Below are 19956 nucleotides of genomic sequence, written 5' to 3' on the forward strand. Positions count from 1 at the left end.
ATCGAATTCTTTTCAGGGATTTATGTAATGTTTCAAAGCCTTGGCAGATATATGCTGATCCAGTAATCTAACCAGGGCAACATGTTGTCACAGCAGTGCTGTCTCATAGCTCCAGGGCAAAATGTTCAATCCTGAGTTGTCTGTGCTGATTTTGTGCTCTATATGTATGTGTGTGTATAAATGCTGTACAGATGATTCTAAAGAGCTTTGCATTTGAGAAACAAATTAGGGTATTAATTGAACTTTCTCAATTAAAATTATAAATTTTCCTGTCACTGATCCCATATTCTTTTGAGCATGTTTGTCCTAAATTAGATGTGTGTCAAGCCACATTACATAATACTGAGCTAAATAAGTTGGGGAAATAGTATGCCACAAGGTGTTGTAACTTAATAGTTTGAACTAGCAATGTACTAGAATAAACTTAATTTACTGAATGATTTTACTATCGTATTAAATTACCCAGTTCACTCAGATTATGATGGTTATGATATATTCCCTTTCTTTAGTCTGATTTTGCTTAAAGATTCTGCCTCTCATGGAGTTTTCTCTTGCCCCCTGTTTCTTATAGTTTACTTATTATGATACATTTTTATACAAATTATATATAGTCTTGTAAAAATTAAATTATGCCCTCTTTCAATTCTGTGGATTTATGCATTAGGACATAAAATCTCAACTGATCCTTATCAGGTTTTAGAATTAGGTAAATACAACCTCAGATGAACACCACCACATGACATACATTACAGAATTACACCATTTATTTATTTATTTATTCTTACAAACATTGAGCCAAAATGGAGAAAACAAATGCATGAAAAAGTTTTTGTATAAACACAGTTGACTTAAGGTCCTACCACAGCATTTATCCAGAGCGACGTACAAAAGTGCTTTAAATCTCTATTATCAGGGAGCACCCTGCTTCTATAAACACTATACTCGCTCCACTCCAGTGTCCGTTAATTTCTTTGTTGGACTCTGTGTGTTTGCTCTACGATTATTTTCATTAAACTCTGTTTGCTGGTGATTCGGCTTCTGCCTCATTCACTCCACCTAACATCTATCAATGAATAAATCCACACTGGTATGCTAGATTACAAATTTAAGATATATCAACCTACAACTCTGTTAAGCTGATTTTTTAAACAAATCAACCCTGGAAAAGTGTTAGTCTAAGTGTTTCATGAAGAGGTAGGTCTTTACCTGTCACTTGGAGATAGCCAGCATTTTAGTCGTGCTGAGGTCACAAATCATCACCGCTCCACCACTGTTCTTGACAGTTGGTATGAGGAGTTTGTGCTGATATAATGTTTTTGGATTTTGCCAAGCGTGGTACTGTGAATTATAGCCAAACATTTTAACTTTCAAGAAGTCTTGTGGTTTGTTCTAATGCAGTCTTTTTCCAATTGTAATGTCTTGAACTTTAACATTTAACATGCTAACTAAAGCCTGTAGAGTCTGAGATGTAACTCGTGTAACTCAAAGCATTGCTGGGACATCCACTCTCAGGAAAGAATCTTGTATGTTTTCCACTTGTGAATAATGTTCCTCACTGAAGAACGATAAGCTTTAAATTGTTTGAAAATGGCCTTATAACCTTTGCCAGATTGATGGGAAGCAACAGTTGCTTCTATAAGATCATTGTTGATTACTTTCCTAATTGGCATTGTGTCAACACACACCTGAATGCTCCAGACTGCTAAGACTTTTTATTATATAGAGCAGTGTTGGGCAGTAACGCGTAACGCGTTACTTTTGACAGTAACTAATACTGTAACGCGTTACTTTTAAAAATAAAGTAACTTCGTTACCGTTACCGTATGGTGCGTTACCCGTTACTTTTTTAAATGAATGAATTTGAACTGAAATGTAGACTACAGTCTAACCTGCTTACAGCAGCGACGCATTGTAGGATTAGTGGATGAACCACTGTATACACGAAGAAGATGCACTGTGGGCGTGTCTCCGTTTATTCGGGTCTGTGCGGCGGTAATGGCGAGTCGAGGCGAGAGCAAGACGAGTTTCTCAAAGTCGAAATATGCTCATTATTTTACTTTAGTTAAGCATAAAGGCAAAAACTTTTAAGACAAATGTAAGCTGTGTCTTTCTGGTTTGAAGCTCGTATCTACTGGGATAAACAGCAACTCCAATCTGTCGAAGCTTCTCCAGGACCTCCATGCCTGAGAAGCTAGTAGCTAGAAGCTAACCTGGTGTTCTACATTGTTGATAGTTTTCATACTTCAGCTGTGAAAGGAACATGTTTTAGAGCTCAACACAACAGCAGAAGCCACTTTAGTTTTTGATTGTGAATATATTATTCAGCTTGTTTTGTTATTTATTTCAGAAATCCTTGTGATATATTCAGTTTGTGCTGGTCTAACTTCAATAAAATAGTGTTTAAAAATTACTCTGTGTTTAAGTCAGTTTTGTGTTTGTATAGACCATAACGCATAAAAGGGCATTAATGGGAACATTAAAGAAGGTTCTTTAAAAAAAAGTAACTAAAAAGTTACTTTTAACAGTAACGCGTTTGGTGTAAGTAATCAACAAAGTAACGGAGTTACTTTTTAAATGAAGTAACGAGGAACTGTAACTAGTTACTATTTTTTAGTAACTAGCACAACACTGATATAGAGGTTGTCACACTTGCTGATGATCAATTAAATAAGGGCATCGGATTAACAGCACCCGTACAATATTTAGTCTCTTACTTTCTTTGGAAGCAGTAATGGTGTACTTGTATTTTCACACCTGGCTTTTTCAATGTATGTGGATTTTTGTAAATCGACTTTGTCATAATGCTCGTTGTTAAAAGCAATATTATGAATGACTGCATATGAAATATGCAGTTTGGATCACTTTTTTGTTAGCTGTGCTGTACGCTTCTTAGTCACACAGACATTTCACATTTTAATACACTTCACAAGTAATACAACTCCTTAATACAAGATACCACTGAAATATGAACAAGCATACAAACAAACAAATAACAAACCCATTCAATTTAATGATTTGTATGCCATGTGCACATGCACACATCCACATGACTCCTACACTATTTGACCTAACTTTCTCACAAAGCTCCCAGGTTAATAATGTACATCCTTTATCATTCAGTTGAGTAAAAACTCCTGTGTTATTCATACAGCAGCAGCCTACATGCACTTGAATAGCAGGACTGGCTCCTAAAAGCACATTTGCATATTCAATGTGTTTTCATATTGCATATTTATTTTGGACAGACAGATGGGATTAATTTAGAATAAATATGCTTTTTAGTCCAAGGGCACAGGAATCAGTTAAATCAATCATAATTATGTCAATCAAACACACACAAATGTCCATATCCACAGATATATGCATAAACATAACCTCACTTTTCTTGCAGGAATATTTTGTGTGAGTCTATAGAAGACAGGCGATCACCGTTCTTAGCGACAGATGTGTATTGACAGCACTATGGACTAACATGGCAACAAAAACATTATGTACAAACACACACACACACACACACACACACACACACACACACACACACACACACACACATATTGCACTGAAAGAATAGCCTAAGGACTGAATGTAGCTGTAATATGTAAAATAAAAGGGCGAGAGATAAGAGTGTCTGTATCTCTCTCTCGCTCTCTCGCTCTCGCTCTCTCTCTCTCTCTCTCTCTCTCTCTCTCTCTCTCTCTCTCTATATATATATATATATATATATATATATATATATATAGCTTTTATGTTACAGTTATGCTAATGGTTATGTCTCTGGTTATGTCTCTCTTTACTCTTCATGTGACCATCAGAGCACTTTGAGTCACATCAAATCAAACTAGCAAACTTCCTCTCTCTTAAATATAAGATGCAGCATATAACTGAGTCCTGCTGCACACATCTTTAGACAGGTAATCAGTATGCACACATCTCCAACCATGATTGAATTTTTTCGCTGTTTCACTAGCACAGTTAACTACCATTTCAATTATTCAGAGACTGCACTAAAGGGCACAGCTTACTGTTTTCCATACCCTTCCTATTAACTCTCGCTGTGAAGTCTGGGGAAGGTCTGACAGGATTTGGCTGAGTGTCCAAGTCTCAGCTGCTGTAATACTGCATTCATATGCATATTATCTACACAGTACCTAACTAATTATATGAACTGTTGCCAGACTGCAGAACACCTGTAGGGGATAAGTAGAGTAATCTGTGATACTTAGAGGCTTACATTGTGTGAGTGTTTTGGGACTGTCAAAATTAATTCTGTGTGTTTTTTGGTTTAATTTAAAAGCAGGAATATACATTTAAAGGTGAGAAATCCAAATTATCCTTTAAACATCCTATGAAACATTGTTTCTAAATCGTTTGTGCTTGATTTAGAAAAACTACTTTTTCTGTCCTGTCATTTAAATACTATATGTTCACATATATTTAAAATTATGCATACATTTTTTTTAATCAGTATAAAATAAACAATATATGTTGTTAACCATTAAGTTAGATTTGAACTACCGTAATTTCCGGACTATAAAGTGCACCCATATATAAGCCGCACCCACTGAATTTTACAAATATTTTTATTTTTAACATAAATAAGCTGCACCTGTCTACACTAATGTACTTTACACAGGCTTTAACGAAAGACAAGTTACTTCTCTAACACACTCTCCATTACTTTGCACTGTTGACCCCAGGTACCTGAACTCCTCCACCTTCTCCAGCTCTTCTCCCTGCAACCGCACCACTCCACTGCCCTCCCTCTCATTCGCACACATGTACTCTGTCTTACTCCTACTGACTTTCATTCCCCTTCTCTCCAGCACATATCTCCACCTCTCCAGGCTCTTCTCAACCTGCTCCCTACTCTCACCACAAATCACAATATCATCCGCAAACATCATAGTCCAGGGAGACTCCTGTCTGACCTCGTCCGTCAACCTGTCCATCACCACTGCAAACAGGAAAGGGCTCAGGGCCGATCCTTGATGCAGTCCAACCTTCACCCTGAACCAGTCTGTCGTACCTACTGCACACTTCACTGCCGTCACACTGTCCTCATACATGTCCTGCACCACCCTCACATACTTCTCTGACACACCTGACTTCCTCATACAATACCACAACTCCTCTCTTGGCACTCTGTTGTACGCTTTCTCTAAATCCACAAATACACAATGCAATTCCTTCTGTCCTTCTCTATACTTCTCCATCAACATCCTCAAAGCAAATAAGGCATCTGTGGTGCTCTTCCTCGGCATGAAACCATACTGTTGCTCACAGATGGTCACCTCTTCTCTCAGCCTGGCTTCCACTACTCTTTCCCATAACTTCATGGTGTGACTGATCAACTTAATTCCCCTGTAGTTACTGCAGGTCTGCACATCTCCCTTATGCTTAAAGATCGGTACCAGCACACTTCTTCTCCATTCCTCAGGCATCTTCTCACCTTCCAAAATCCTGTTAAACAATCTGGTTAAAAACTCCACTGCCATCTCTCCTAAACATCTCCACGCTTCTACCGGTATGTCATCTGGTCCAACCGACTTTCCACTCTTCATCCTCTTAATCGCTGCTCTCACTTCCTCCTTACTAATCCTATCTACATCCTGCTTCACCAACTCCACATCATCCAACCTTCTCTCTCTCTGATTTTCCTCATTCATCAGCTGCTCAAAATACTCCCTCCACCTTCTTAACACACTCTCCTCACTAGTCAACACATTTCCTCTCCATCCTTTACTGCTCTAACTTGCAGTACATCCTTCCCAGCTCGGTCCCTCTGCCTGGCCAATCGGTATAAATCCTTTTCTCCTTCCTTAGTGTCCAACCTCTCATAAAGCTCCTCATATGCCTTTTCCTTGGCTTTCGCCACATCCCTCTTTACCTGCTGCTGCATCTCCTTGTACTCCTGCCTACTTTTCTCATCACTCTGTCTATCCCACTTCTGTTTTGCCAACCTCTTTCTCCTTATGCTCTTCCTCATTCCACCACCACGTCTCCTTGTCTTCCCTTCTATTTCCAGATGTCACACCAAGTACTTTTCTAGCTATCTCCCTCAACACTCCTGCAGTAGTTGCCCAATCATCCAACACCTCTTCAACACCACCGAGCCTCTGTCTGACCTCTTCCCTGAATCTCACACTACACTGTTCCTCCTTCAGTTTCCACCATCTTATTCTTCTTTCAGTCCTTACTCTCCTCCTCTTCTTCTTCGCCTCTACAACCATCCTACAGACCACCATCTGATGCTGTCTAGCTACACTGTCCCCTGCCTACACCTTACAGTCTCCAATCTCCTTCAGGTTGCATCTCCTGCATAGCACATAGTCCACCTGTGTGCACCTTCCCCCACTCTTATACGTCACCCTATGATCCTCCTTCTTCTTAAAATAAGTGTTCACCACTGCCATTTCCATCCTTTTAGCAAAATCTACCACCATCTGCCCTTCCACATTCCTCTCCTTAAAACCATACCTACCCATCACCTCCTCATCACCTCTGTTCCCTTCACCTACATGCCCATTAAAGTCTGCCCCAATCACCAATCGTTCTTTCCTAGGTACACCATCTACCACTTCATCTAATTCACTCCAGAATCTTTCCTTCTCCTCCATCTCACAGCCAACTTGTGGAGCATAGGCACTGATGACATTTATCATCATCCTTCAACTTCCACCTTCACGATCATCACCCTATCAGAAACTCTCTTCACCTCCACTACACTCTTACTGTACTCTTCCTTCAGAATCACCCCTACACCATTTCTCTTTCCATCCACACCATGATAAAACAGTTTAAACCCACCTCCAATGTTCCTGGCCTTACTTCCTTTCCACTTGGTCTCCTGAACACACAACATATCTACCTTTCTCCTCTCCATCATATCAGCTACCTCTCTCCCTTTACCCGTCATAGTACCAACATTTAAAGTACCAACCCGAACCTCCACTCTCCTACACTGCTCCTTTCCCTGCCGTCTCTGTAGACGTCTTCCTCCTCTCCTTCTCCTTCTTCGGCCAACAGTAGCCCAATTTCCACCGGTACCCTTTCGGCTAACGATACCTGTGGCGGTCGTTGTTAACCCGGGCCTCGACCGATCCGGTATGAAATTCTCATTTGTGATCCGCATATTTGATTTGGCACATGTTTTACGCTGGATGCCCTTCCTAACGCAACCCTCCCCATTTACCCGGGCTTGGGACCGGCACTAAGAGTGCACTGGCTTGTGCATCCATAATGGCTGGGTTACACGTTACACACGATGTAACGGGTGAAATATATTGCGCTTCCTTTAGGAGCATAGCGGTATTTTGGGAAAAGACCGGCACAGCATTTTTCCGGTATTACTGCATGTGTGGAGACTGAGGATTATGTCCATATTATTTTCTGATGCTCATTTCGTAATTTTCTTTGACTAAACCGTAACGCTGTTGTCAAGGAAAAAAAAGCACTAGTTTAGGAAACCTGTCTGTGCTTATATGATTTCTGTTGCAACTGGAGTTACAACTCGAGCTATCCCTTCACCCTGACTCAACGTGCTACAACGGCTTGTATCTTAACAGTAGCCTACCAACAAAGTCATTGTTCGCTGTCTTCCTCCTTCCTTTCACAACTATTTCTCTCTGGAATATATCTTTTGGCATCGTCGTGCGTTTAAAAAAAAATGTTTTTCTCCCGATGCCATTTTTTTGGCTTGAAGTTTGTGAAAACGGGAAAAACCCAGGAAAAATTCATAAATTAGCAGCTTCGTAGTTTAAGCCGCAGGGTTCAAAATGTGAGAAAAAAGTAGTGGCTTATAGTCCAAAAAATACGGTAATTAATTTGCCTACAAGTGTCCAACAGTAAACTGTTGATAACCTTAACAAAGATAATTATGGAAATATAATATATGGAATGGTCATTCATTGTAACCTACATGAGGATGGGTTCCCTTTTGAATCTGCTTCCTCTCAAGGTTTCTTCCTCATATCGTCTCAATAGTTTTTGCTCGACACTGTTGTACTAGCTTGCTCATTAAGGTTAAGCTTAGGGAACTTATTAGGGAATTTATTAATATAAAATTTTTTTTTTTTTAAAGCTGCTTTAGCTAGATTTTTATCTATCAGCATGATCTGGTAGCAGTGACATTTCTTGTATTTTTATATAAATTAGCAACACGTCCTTTTTTTTCCCCTTTTTATCGAAACTGTTAATGTTCTGCAATGTCCATGGGGCAAACTTCAGTTATTACTTACTTTAAAACAGCTATAAAAAGACCATTCACTCAATAGCCTCACCTTTCCCCCCTCTTGAAGTTCATAAGACAAAATAGCAGCCTATCATGTGACCAAAAAATACCTCTTTCCTGAAAACTCTCCAGTGATTTTGAGTGTGCTTCTCTACATCAATTATTACATGCTTTACTTTGTTAAACAAAAGTACATTTTTAAACAGTTTATTATTAACCTTTAGATAGTGCAGGCTGTCCCTGTAAATGAGCTAGTACTATATCAGGGGTGGCCAACCAGTCAGAGACCGAGAGCCACATTTTTTACTGTGTTACCGCAAAGAGCCACATCATACACATGGGCACATCACCCATCCCTTCCTCTTACACACACACACACACACACACACACACACACACACACACACACACACACACACACACACACACCTCTGCTCAGCCAGATTTATTGTAAATGTCACACACCAACATATTGACAAAAATTGACTCCTACAGTTCTAAGACCACAGGACAGTCATTTTCGACAATGAACATTGTGTGCACTGCCTCACACACACATACTTTTAGTTTAACCAAGTCTATAAACAAAAATATAATAATTTACAATAGCGTTTTTCTTTTACTATGCATGTTACTTAGTGGGACTTTTGGCATTCCTTGCCTTGAACAATTCCCTTCAAATCTGCCTCGTATTCCGTTGTTGCCACTCCAAGCAATTCTTTCACATGTGTGTCAGTCAGAACAGATCGATGCTTTGATTTCACGTGTTTCAGGGTAGAAAACACAGACTTTGTTTGTGTGTGTGTTTTTTTTTTTTATGTGCGTGTTCACTTCGCTTGAGCTCAATACGGTATTTTCGTCAAATGCGCATGTGCATGAGATGAATATACCACAGGGGTGGGCAATTAATTTTTACAAGGGGCCACATGAGAAACCTGAATTGTGTCAGAGGGCCACACCAACGATAATATTTTAGGGACGCACCAAAATGAAAATTCAATTCAAAAGGCAATGAAATCCATCATTTTTTGTGTTATGCCTTTTGCCTTGGCACCATCACTGGAAAACTTTCCTGCCTTTTCAAAAACGTCTGCTACAGACGGAGTGCGCATGCTCGGACTGACTTTACTTTTCTGCTCCGCGTTCTTCTCATATTTAGAATGGCAATCGGGATGTTTGGATTCCAGGTGATAAATTAAACCCGACTTAGAGAAACTCTTTGCAGATACACCCCCTCTTGAAATTTCAGCATTGCATGTTTTGCAAATCGCTATCCGCACACCGCAGACATGTTGCTCTTATCCAGATAACCGTGTGCTAGCAGCGCTTTTTTATTGCGTCATTACAATTGTGTTTCGTCTAATATACCGCAAAGTTTCCCAGTAGGGGCAAGCTCATTTAAGTCTTAAAATACCGTATTGAACTCAAGCGAAGCGAACACGCACATTAAAAAAACAAACAAACACAAACTTCGATATGAACAAAGAGCCGCATGAAACCAGCCAAAGAGCCGCATGCGGCTCGCGAGCCGCGGGTTGGCCACCCCTGTACTATATGAACGATAATGTATTAAAACTATCATATTAAAGCTATTTATCTATTTTCTCGTTTATTTTAAAGCCCAGGAGCCAGGCTGTTATAGAAAATTAATGCACACCTCGAGACTTCAACTGCATATATATTGTCTGGGAAGCCATTTCTCAATGAAAATAAAATGTTATAGGTTCATTAATATTTAAATGCATTTGAATACAAAATCTATTAAGTAATAAGTTATATCTTGGAGGGTATAAAATGTGCCTACCAGGAGAGGTATATCTGACAGTTTTTACCTTGTGGGCATATTTCGCTGTTTCCCAGAAGAAAAAAATCATTACATTTTTACAAAACCTGCAGCTTTTATTTAGAAGATTTAAATAGCCAAAATGATAATGAGAATAAGGATAGAATGAATTAGCATAACAGTAATTAGATGGGAAAGTCCTCATAAAACTATTGAGACAAATGTGTGTTTGTGTGTCTCAGGTTGGCCAAGTAAATCCTACAGTGAAGTTGAGTGTGGTTACACTAAATGGCTCATCTCCCACCATCGAGCTTCAGCCTCCTAGTAGCCTGGAAAAAAGGTAGCACACAAATGGAACAAAAGAATATAAACTGGCTTATGATTTCTGATAATGGTTAATTGTGCGAAAATAAGTGCTGCTCGTAAACATGTTTGTGTTGGTGGTATTTTACTGATAGTGAGTATTACATAACCATGGTACGGTGGGCAACCGAGGAACATGTGACTGTGCGCTGGCTCAACAGAGCTCAGAACACATCCATCCTTACGCTCTGTCACACACACACTGGAGAATGTGAACGGGTGAGTGCCTTCTGACACAGCTCCACACGCTAAGATAATTGTTTTTCCTGACCAATACAAATGCAAATATTAATTAACACACAATACATGTGGAACAGAGGTTGTTGTTGTTCAATTAAATTTCATTTGGGATTATCTCTGCAGAAGCATGTGATGACATCAGACAAATGGATCGATTGCCAAGTAAGCAAACAATTAGTGTTGTTGTTTTTTCAGACTTAGCTTCTGCAAAATACAGTTTATTAAATTCTGTTTTGTGTGTGTGTGTGTGTGTGTGTGTGTGTGTGTGTGTGTGTGTGTGTGTGTGTGTGTGTATATATGGTGTAGAATGAGGAACCTATCTTCTCTAAAGATGGAACAAAGTTCTTTATTACTTTACCCATAAAGCATGGCAGTCAGGGTTCTTTCCGCCACCTCACCATGATGTCAGAGCAGGTACATGTTTATTTTTTTAAACAACACTTTTAAAATTATTTCATTAAATTAGTTTATTATAGTGTATTGTTTTGTAATGTATTGTATTGGTTTAGGGTTAGGGGTTAGGTTAGGGGTTAGGGGGTTAGGGTTGGGGCTAATGTTTGGGAGTTAGGAAAAATTTACACAGGTAAACTTTACAAGTACCTAGCTTGCTTATAGCTCTCCACATTATATTCCATACCACAACAATGTGCATGCTCTGTATTCTCAGGTTTGCTTTATGGACATAGAGCATTGAGAGTTTTCACAAGTGCACTGGATATCCTTTTCTCTTTTATATGTGAATTCAAAACTAACAAATCTCCCGACCCAGTGCACCACATGTGGCTTCAGACATATAAAGAATGTATATTTGTGTGACCTTTGTCCTGTGCTCTCTCTGATGCTCAGCATGCTGATGGAGAGGTCAATGTACGGCACCTCACATCTGGCAACTGGGAGGTCACTAAGATTCTGGCCTATGATGAGAACCTGGACACTGTGTGAGTCTCATGTAGATAGGTAGAGTGGATATAAAAGTCTACACATACCTATTAATATTGCAGTATTTAGCGATATGATAAATATCGTTGTCTGATCATGTCAGATCTTGTTCTACCTCCAGTGTGTTATAGCAACCAATAAATGTGGTAAAAAATGGAAAAACGAAAAGGGAAAAATACAGATATCATGTGCACATACCTGTTTATAATAAAAAATGAATGAATTTCCCAGTTATATTTAAATTCATGTTTAAAGTTATTCTTATATGTATGCCATTGTAGCGAATTTAGCTTGCAAAAAGGGAAATATTTATGAGTAATTATAACGGGTTATTCACCATAAATATTTAAATTAAGTTTTAAAATTACCGGTAATTAAGGTAATGTTACTATTATTTTGGTCTGTTCGTCCACCAAACAGACAGTATGATCTTTTATTAATTCTACAGAAGGGCTATCTCCCCGGCCATGAAAGACACGACCACCTATTTACTTTATACAGTACAAGTAATTTAGCATGTAGCAAGATCACAAGTATGCAGTGACCTTGAAATGAGAGTGGCGTTTAATGAATGAGACCACGCAACATTAACAAGAATTAAACTACACAAACATACATTAAAAAAAAGAGAAATTAAGAACATGTAAAAGGAGGAAGAGAGAGAAAGAAAGAAAAACAATGGCAAGTTTAACTTCAACCTAAATGGGAATCATCAAGAAATTCAAATTTACTTTAATAAAGGGGCTCGAGCTTAATCACACATTTAAATAGTTGGTAAAACGGTTACTAGCATTGGCGTTGTTGCTAAAGCCGAGTTTAGAGAGTAGACTTCCTTATCACTTGAATGCCCCTTTTGAAGTCAGCTAAAGAGGCCAGGGACCATCCTGTTTTGTGTGTTTTTAGTGTGTGGGTTTGACACCGTGGTATGGAACCCCCTAATATAAGTGTAAACCGTGGGGCCCATTCTGTGATTGATATGCAGATAATAAAAAAAAAAACGTTCTTTCGGCTTCTCCCATTAGGGGTCGCCACAGCGGACCATCCGCATGTTTGATTTGGCACATGTTTTTGCGCTGGATGCCCTTCCTAATGCAACCCTCCCCATTTATCCGGGCTTGGGACCGGCACTAAGGCTTGTGCAACCCTAATAGCTGGGGTTGGTTTCCTGACCGGTGATTGAACCCGGGCCACAGCGGTGAGAGCGCTGCATCCTAACCACTAGACCACCAGGGACCTCTGCGATTGATTTGCAGATTTTAAAGGTTAAAAGGAATGCCTGGGACAGGTAATCTAGCTGATACAAAATGATCCTAGGTAGACACTTCACCATTAATAAAGTGATTTAACCACAAATAATGTCTAGCTGTTTCTGCAGTAATTTTTTCTGTAGAAATTCATTCTCACATAAACAAACAAATAACCATAATTCACCCGAAAACATTCAACAAAATGAAGTCTGATGAGAGCAAGGTAGAACTTGGTCTGTTTTTAAGAGATGTATTTGGAACAAAAACAATACAGCTTATCACCCAAATAATGCCCTACACCTTATGAAGCACGTCGGTGGCAGCATAATTCTATGGACTTTCTTTTGAGCTAGGACTCAACTCAAGTTAGAGGGCAAGCAGGAATATCTCCAAAAATACTTTAATCTATGTTGTCACCAAACCACCAGGCCTCTGTTAGACAGCTAAAGACGAATCAAAAACTCACTTGCCAGCCCGATGACCAAAGTGCAAATCCAAGTCAGCAAGAGAATGAATTCAGATGAAGAAAATCCTGATTTTGGAATAGTTCAGTCCAAATGTTCTATTGAAACACCTGAGAAAACCCTGAAGAGGGCTGTGCACAGGAAATCCTCATCGCAATTTGATAGATCTGGAGCATTTCTGTGAGGAGGAGTGGAATAAATTTCTACTCCACTCTGCTTTATAATAAGAGACTCTAATATGTATATCATCTCCACATATATGGGGAAAAAATTAGATGTAAATCACATTCAAATCACCAGAGAATTTAAATGTAATTGTTTTATTACAAATTATATTGCTGATTTCATTTTCGTTCTAAGCTATTTTCCATTTACAGTGCAGCATGTTTTTTTTTATGTTTGCAAAAATTCTACTCCAAATACCAATATTAGGAGAAGAATAAAAGACACTTTGTGGCCGAATATTTTTGCTTAGTTTTTGAATGTTAGAAATGTTGTTTTTACTATTTCAGGAGGAACTCTTTGGGGTTTCCTATTCATGGAAACTTTAATATGCCATGCGATTATAAGTAAAAAATATTTTGAGATACAACTGCTGACTAATTAAATGGAAGTGAACAACAAATAAACTACATAAATGACATAAAAAATGAAGCAGTGAGACAAAGAAACAACACAAACCGAGCATAAAGACAACAACATACATGGAATACACAAGCAAGACAATGGGTGAGGTGCAGGGTGTGGCTTTAATATGTGCTAGTTATCCAAAAATGTGACACAGGTAACGTGGCATAAAAATGACAAAAATTAATTCCTGGATGTTTTTTTTTATTTTGAATTATATTTAAAGGTTGGCAAAAGATCTGACATGATCTGCAAACTTCCATTGTATATTCTTCTTCTTTAATACAGCTTCTGTTTATCTTACTAAATTCATTATATAATTCTGTGGTTTTATATTTGTCATTAAATGTATGATTATCTATGAAACACATACATAAATAACCACAATTTCTTTACACACTCAAAGGCAAGAACAGGTTTTTATTTTAATTTATTGGACTTGTTTTATGACAATTATTTTTTTCCTAAGTGAAAAATATCTGGGAATAATTAAAGTGCATTTGGCTGGTAAAATCCTGGTAAAAAAAACTGTGACACTAATAATTAGTTATTTTGTGTTCTCTAAGATTATATAAGTTTGCTTGCAGTCTGTGTCATCAAGTTATCATTAATCATCAGTTATTTACAATGTCATTCTTATTTTAATATAGGTATTATATCAGCACAGAAAATGGAGTATCACAAAGACATCTGTACAGGTAAGGTGTGAAGAAATCAGTTTTTCTACATGTCAGTAGTAAGGGCTCTAATACAGTGACCGACCTAATCTACCTAATTTACCTTGTGTATGTTAGGGTGAGGACAGAGGATGTGTTTCATCGTGAGTGTTTGACCTGCTTCCTGTTCAAACCTCACTGCACCTATTATGATGCAATGCTGAGTCCAGATTTACAAACCGTACTGCTGCACTGTGCAGGTTCGCTTTTCTACATCAACATACCACACACATTTTTTTATTCTTTTATTTAACTGCAAACATAAGGTTTATATAAGACAATGAACATGCCCATATAAGCAGGGTGTTGGCAATCATGGAAGCAAAAATAACTTAATTAATTAAATATTCATAATGAAATTATTAGACAGACAGACAGACAGAGAGAAAGACTGATTGATTAATTGATTGATTGATTAATTGATTGATTGATTGATTGATTTGGATTTATTTAGCAGAAGAATTAAGAAAAATACATGTTTCACAGGATAAATTTGCTATAGACTTCCAATTTACTCAAAGTATATCAAGTAAACACGCTTTCTTTTGTTTCCAGTAAAGGAAAAAATAAGTGGTGAAATAAATAAAGATAAGGCTAGAAAACACTGACGGTGCTTTTTTTAATTCCATCAGACTTGAAGCAGCACATTTAAGTGATTTACTGCTAATTTCAGTGATTCTTAAAGTTGAAAAAACATGGCTGTGTCAACATAATTAATTATAAATGAACTTGCATAAATACCTAAAGTGATTTATTTTGCTGAGTGGGTTAAAGTGTTCAAGTTTTGTCTTCCCTCAGGGCCTAGTATTCCCAAAACCACTGTGCACCAGATTGCCAATATAAGCAGTGAGTATTAAGCACACCCACACATAGTCACTTAGAATAAAATGATTTAAACCATAATTACAGCCTTAATTAGAGGATACTTTCTGTCTTTTCAATGATTTTTTTTGTCCTTTTTTTGACTGGCTTCAACTTCGCTTTGGCTTACTGCCAGTAATGTCAGAATTAAAAGAAATTGTTACATGCCTTGCAAATGATCGGATAATTACTGGCTTGATTTTCAACCTGATAATTACTGCACTTAATTTTTACCTAACAGTGAATAAAATAGCTGCAGAACATTTTGACCTTCTCTAATGCATAGACACAGCATGGACTGGTGAGAACAATAGTCACATTTCAGTCCTATGGCAATCTATACCTGAAAACCTATTTTGGATCCCATTGTGGTGCTGGTTGAACTTTGCAAATTAACCACTAAACAAAGTTTATGTAAAAACCAGCAAGAATGCACCATTCATTTAGTATGGAGTGATCTACAAAGCATGCCAATAGCACACTCACTCTGTACATGTCAGCATTGCACAGTTTGCCAATGAATTTGTTCCACTGCTGCTCATTGTGTTCTGCATTATCTGTTATCACACTGTTATATTGTATGTATCACAAGATGTACATGTGCCCCTGTTTAATGAACACAGCTGTATATGTAGCCAGTCTGCCTAAAGATGTCCCAGACTTTGCTAGTTGTGTGTGATTTATGAATTAAGTTGTTTTTGTATAATACATAACAAAATAGATATATAATTATTTTGAATTTATTTGTCAATTGAAGTGGTGGCTGTTAAATTGTTTACAATGGCCCAGTTTTTCAAAGAGAGAAGAGCACATACACACTTTGTTCATATGGCAGTAAACAAAGTCTTATAATTTTTAAGTAACATCAAGTCAAGAAGCTGACGTTGTCATTTTACCCATATACAGTATATAGCTGATGAAGAAAACAGTGAAATGAAACAACATTTCTCTAGGACCCTGGTGCTACATAAACAACATAGAGCTTGTACAAATGACCCAAATGATCAAATTAATAACAAAATGTAGTCATCAGAACAGAATTGACAGAATGAATCATCTATTATTCACACCCCCTAATTTTGAGCGAAGGCTCTGAGGCTTGTGCTTCTGCTGTGTGTGATTTTTTTTAATTCAGGTTATTAGATAGAGACTGATGTGAATGATGCAGATAATAAGAATATGAACTTATAATGTATTTATTTTTTATTTCTGCATTTATTCCACTGCAGATTTTCATGTGTAGATTAGTTTATAAATGTAAATTTAGGTGGGGCATCTTTTAGCAAAATTGACAAGTCCTTTTTAGCTTTTCATTATTGGGCATAATCCAATAATAAAATGATTGATTTTAGTATTTGGTTGAACTACAGTATGACACCTGACCATCACACCCATATATTATTCTTCTTCAAACTGTTTTTCTCAAATTTGTGTAATTTTGTGTAGGATGTCATTTTGTGTAGGATATCATTAAACAAATTCGAAAATAAGGGCCTCAAACATCTTCCATCTTGACAATGCCCCCAAACCCACATTTTTTTCCACCTCTAAAATGTTAAATTATACATATTTTAATTTTCCCAAAAATGTGCATGATACTTTTGTTACCATTATATTTCTGTACTTGAGTAGTTTGTTTTTTTCTCAAAAATAAAATAAAATTCAACATGCTACAAATAAGGTAGCTTGGGGTTGGAGAGATAATGGAATATCCCCAATTCTAATGATTTATTTTGAAGTATGTCCTTTATTTGTATTAAAATGTATAGTCAGTTTCACCCATGAAGAAGTTTTATGACCAAGTGTTAAGTCGTAATATCTCAAATGTTTCTTCTTGGGTTTTTGTAGGTTTCATGAGTATAGATTCTGGTTTGGAGTTCAGACACTTGCTCAGACACAAACGGATCCCTCGCCGAGAAATCAGAATCATTCCCTTCAATAACCATGGTAACAAATTACTCGCATCAACACTGATATGACACACAATGGTCAGTGCGAGACTAAATATGGCACTGAAATTCATCTTTGTTCAGAGTGATAGCTTTTGTAATGAGCTGTGTGTTTACAGCACTGCGACTGGAGCTCAGCTTCCCTGTGGATTTTGATGAGATTAATCAGCATCCTCTGCTCTTCGTACTGTACGTTTATCCATAATTCTCCATTTATACCAATTTGACATGCACACACATACAAACACCGCTTGTATGTACAAGATAAAAAGCTTGAACGCTACCAAAGCCAGTATCATGAAAGATGATTCACTTTTGCAGCAGAGACAATAGAAACTGAAACCAATACAGTTATAAAATTTTTAATTGTCTACTTACACTGATTAGTTGTAGAAGTCATAGAACTGTTGATGCTCCAGAAAGCAAAAACGCTTGTTAGGAAAATGTTTCGATTAAATTTTAGTAAGCACCCATTCAATGAAACACATAGTAAAGATGTGAAACAGAATACATTAGTGAAACAGTATAATGCATTACATACAGCTTCTCATAATAGATAATCTTGAACATAGAACCCTCATGCTACAAATTCTGTTTTTTTTTTATTATTCTGGAAGATTGTTTGTTGGACCATTCAGATGTATTGCTATACAATTAGAGTGCTGGTATTGCAGAAGCTTGACACACAGTCTGGTTGCTCTTTATTGATCTTGGCACATCACTGATTACCTATCACCTGCTATTGATTTCATGACACTTTTGTTCAGTCTGCTTTCAGTCTGTGCACTGTGGTATACACACACACACACACACACACACACACACACACACACACACACACACATAATAACAAGCGTTGTCTCCATTGTTTTTAGTGACAGTGCCCCTGGTGGTCAGCAAGTGAGTGAACAGTTCCGTCTGGACTGGGACTCTGTCTTGCTGAGCTCAGACAAAGTGATTGTGGCTCGTCTGGATGGAAGAGGAAGCGGCTTCCAGGGGCAAAAGTTTCTCCAGGAAGTGCACAAACAGCTGGGAGTGTTGGAGCTCCAGGATCAACTCGCTGCTCTAGAGTAGGAGACAGTGTCTTTTTCTTTACACATGTCTTAAATCAATTTTCAAGCTTTACATCAGAAATTCTTTCTTTAAAGTACACAAAACATGAATGAATATGTGACTGAAAAACTGATTTGTTGTGAGTTTACATTTATAATTAAACCTTAAAAAACAAAGCTTTTGTTTAGATGCAGATTTCGATTTAGTTGCCTAATAAACAAGCCAGAGGCCACATTGGCAAGGACAAATGATACGAGGAAGAAATCCAGGGGGGCTCCACACTCAATAAGCCATGATAGGCTGTGAGTCAATTTGATTTTTATCATGGGTGTTCTTAGGAATGAAGTCAGGTGGCAACAAAAACAATATGTTGAAATGCAGTGTTCAATAAATAATTTAATTTATTATTAATAATATTCACCATAAACAGTTCTTCTGCAAAAGTAGTCTGTTATCAGAAAGCTTTGGTTGCTAAGTAACACTTTGAACAAGTAACAGGGCATTCTATTGAGAGTTTACCAGTTTTATTGGTTTCAAACATTACTACAAAATAAATTTATTGTGATGTGGGGTGGTATTTAAAAAAGCATATTTTTTATTTTTTTTTCAATTTTTGAGTATTGAACGAGTATTATGAATGACTTCTGTTGGATTTGGCCGGAATTAATACAGTACATACGGAAAGAATTCATAGCACTTCACTTTTTCCATTTTCATTTGTGGTATTTAGCGGATGTCCTTGTCCAGAGTCTCTAGCAATGAATAAATCTAAACTGGTATGCTAGATTACAAACTTAAGATAAATCAGACAACAACTCTTGATTTTTACAAAGCAAACTTGGAAAGTGCTAATTTAAGTGTTTCAGGTAGAGGTAGGTCTTCAACCGTTGCAACCGTCTCTGTTCGGACATCTAGGGGAAGTTTATTGCACCACCTCGGTGCCAGAACAGAGAAGAACCTTGAAGAATATATTTCCACATTTTGTTATGTAACAGCCTTATTCTAAAATGTATAAATTCATTATTTTCCTCAAAACTCTACAAACAATACCCCATAATGTCAATTTGAAAGAAGTTTGTTTAAAATCTTTGTATACATATGTAAATATGTATATAAGTATTCACAGTCTTTGTATAATACTTTTAAAGTACAAATATATTTGTTCAAGTCTTTTTGAGTATGATGCTACAAGCGTGGCACACCTATTATTAGGCAGTTTCTCCCATTCTTCTTTGCAGAACCTCTCAATCTCCATTAGGTTGGATGAAGGCTGTCAGTGTACAGCCATTTTCAGATCTCTCCAGATATGTTCAATCAGGCTCTGACTTGGCCACTTGTCCCATAGCCACTAATTTGTTATGTTGGCTGTGTGCTTAAGGTTGTTGTTCTGTTGGAAGATGAACTGTTGCCCCAGTCTGAGGTCCAGAGCCCTCTGGAGCAGGTTTTCATCAAAGATGTCTCTGTACATTGCTGCATTCATCTTT

At 37.5% G+C, this 19956-nt stretch overlaps 1 protein-coding gene across 2 annotated transcripts in view; it reads left to right on the forward strand.

Moving 5' to 3' along the window:
• Positions 1–19956, forward strand: part of LOC124382694 (inactive dipeptidyl peptidase 10-like) — a 67407-nt gene that overhangs the window by 36841 nt on the left and 10610 nt on the right. For both annotated transcript variants that reach the window (XM_046844847.1, XM_046844848.1), the window contains exons 10-20: positions 10256–10353; positions 10472–10595; positions 10740–10778; positions 10923–11030; positions 11463–11554; positions 14544–14591; positions 14688–14809; positions 15408–15455; positions 17319–17417; positions 17539–17608; positions 18295–18489. In XM_046844847.1, coding sequence (XP_046700803.1) covers positions 10256–10353; positions 10472–10595; positions 10740–10778; positions 10923–11030; positions 11463–11554; positions 14544–14591; positions 14688–14809; positions 15408–15455; positions 17319–17417; positions 17539–17608; positions 18295–18489 — 1043 coding nt within the window. The remainder of the gene's footprint in view (positions 1–10255; positions 10354–10471; positions 10596–10739; positions 10779–10922; positions 11031–11462; positions 11555–14543; positions 14592–14687; positions 14810–15407; positions 15456–17318; positions 17418–17538; positions 17609–18294; positions 18490–19956) is intronic.

This window comes from Silurus meridionalis, chromosome 3 (assembly GCF_014805685.1).
Source record: "Silurus meridionalis isolate SWU-2019-XX chromosome 3, ASM1480568v1, whole genome shotgun sequence".
Classification (NCBI taxonomy): Eukaryota; Metazoa; Chordata; class Actinopteri; order Siluriformes; family Siluridae; genus Silurus; species Silurus meridionalis.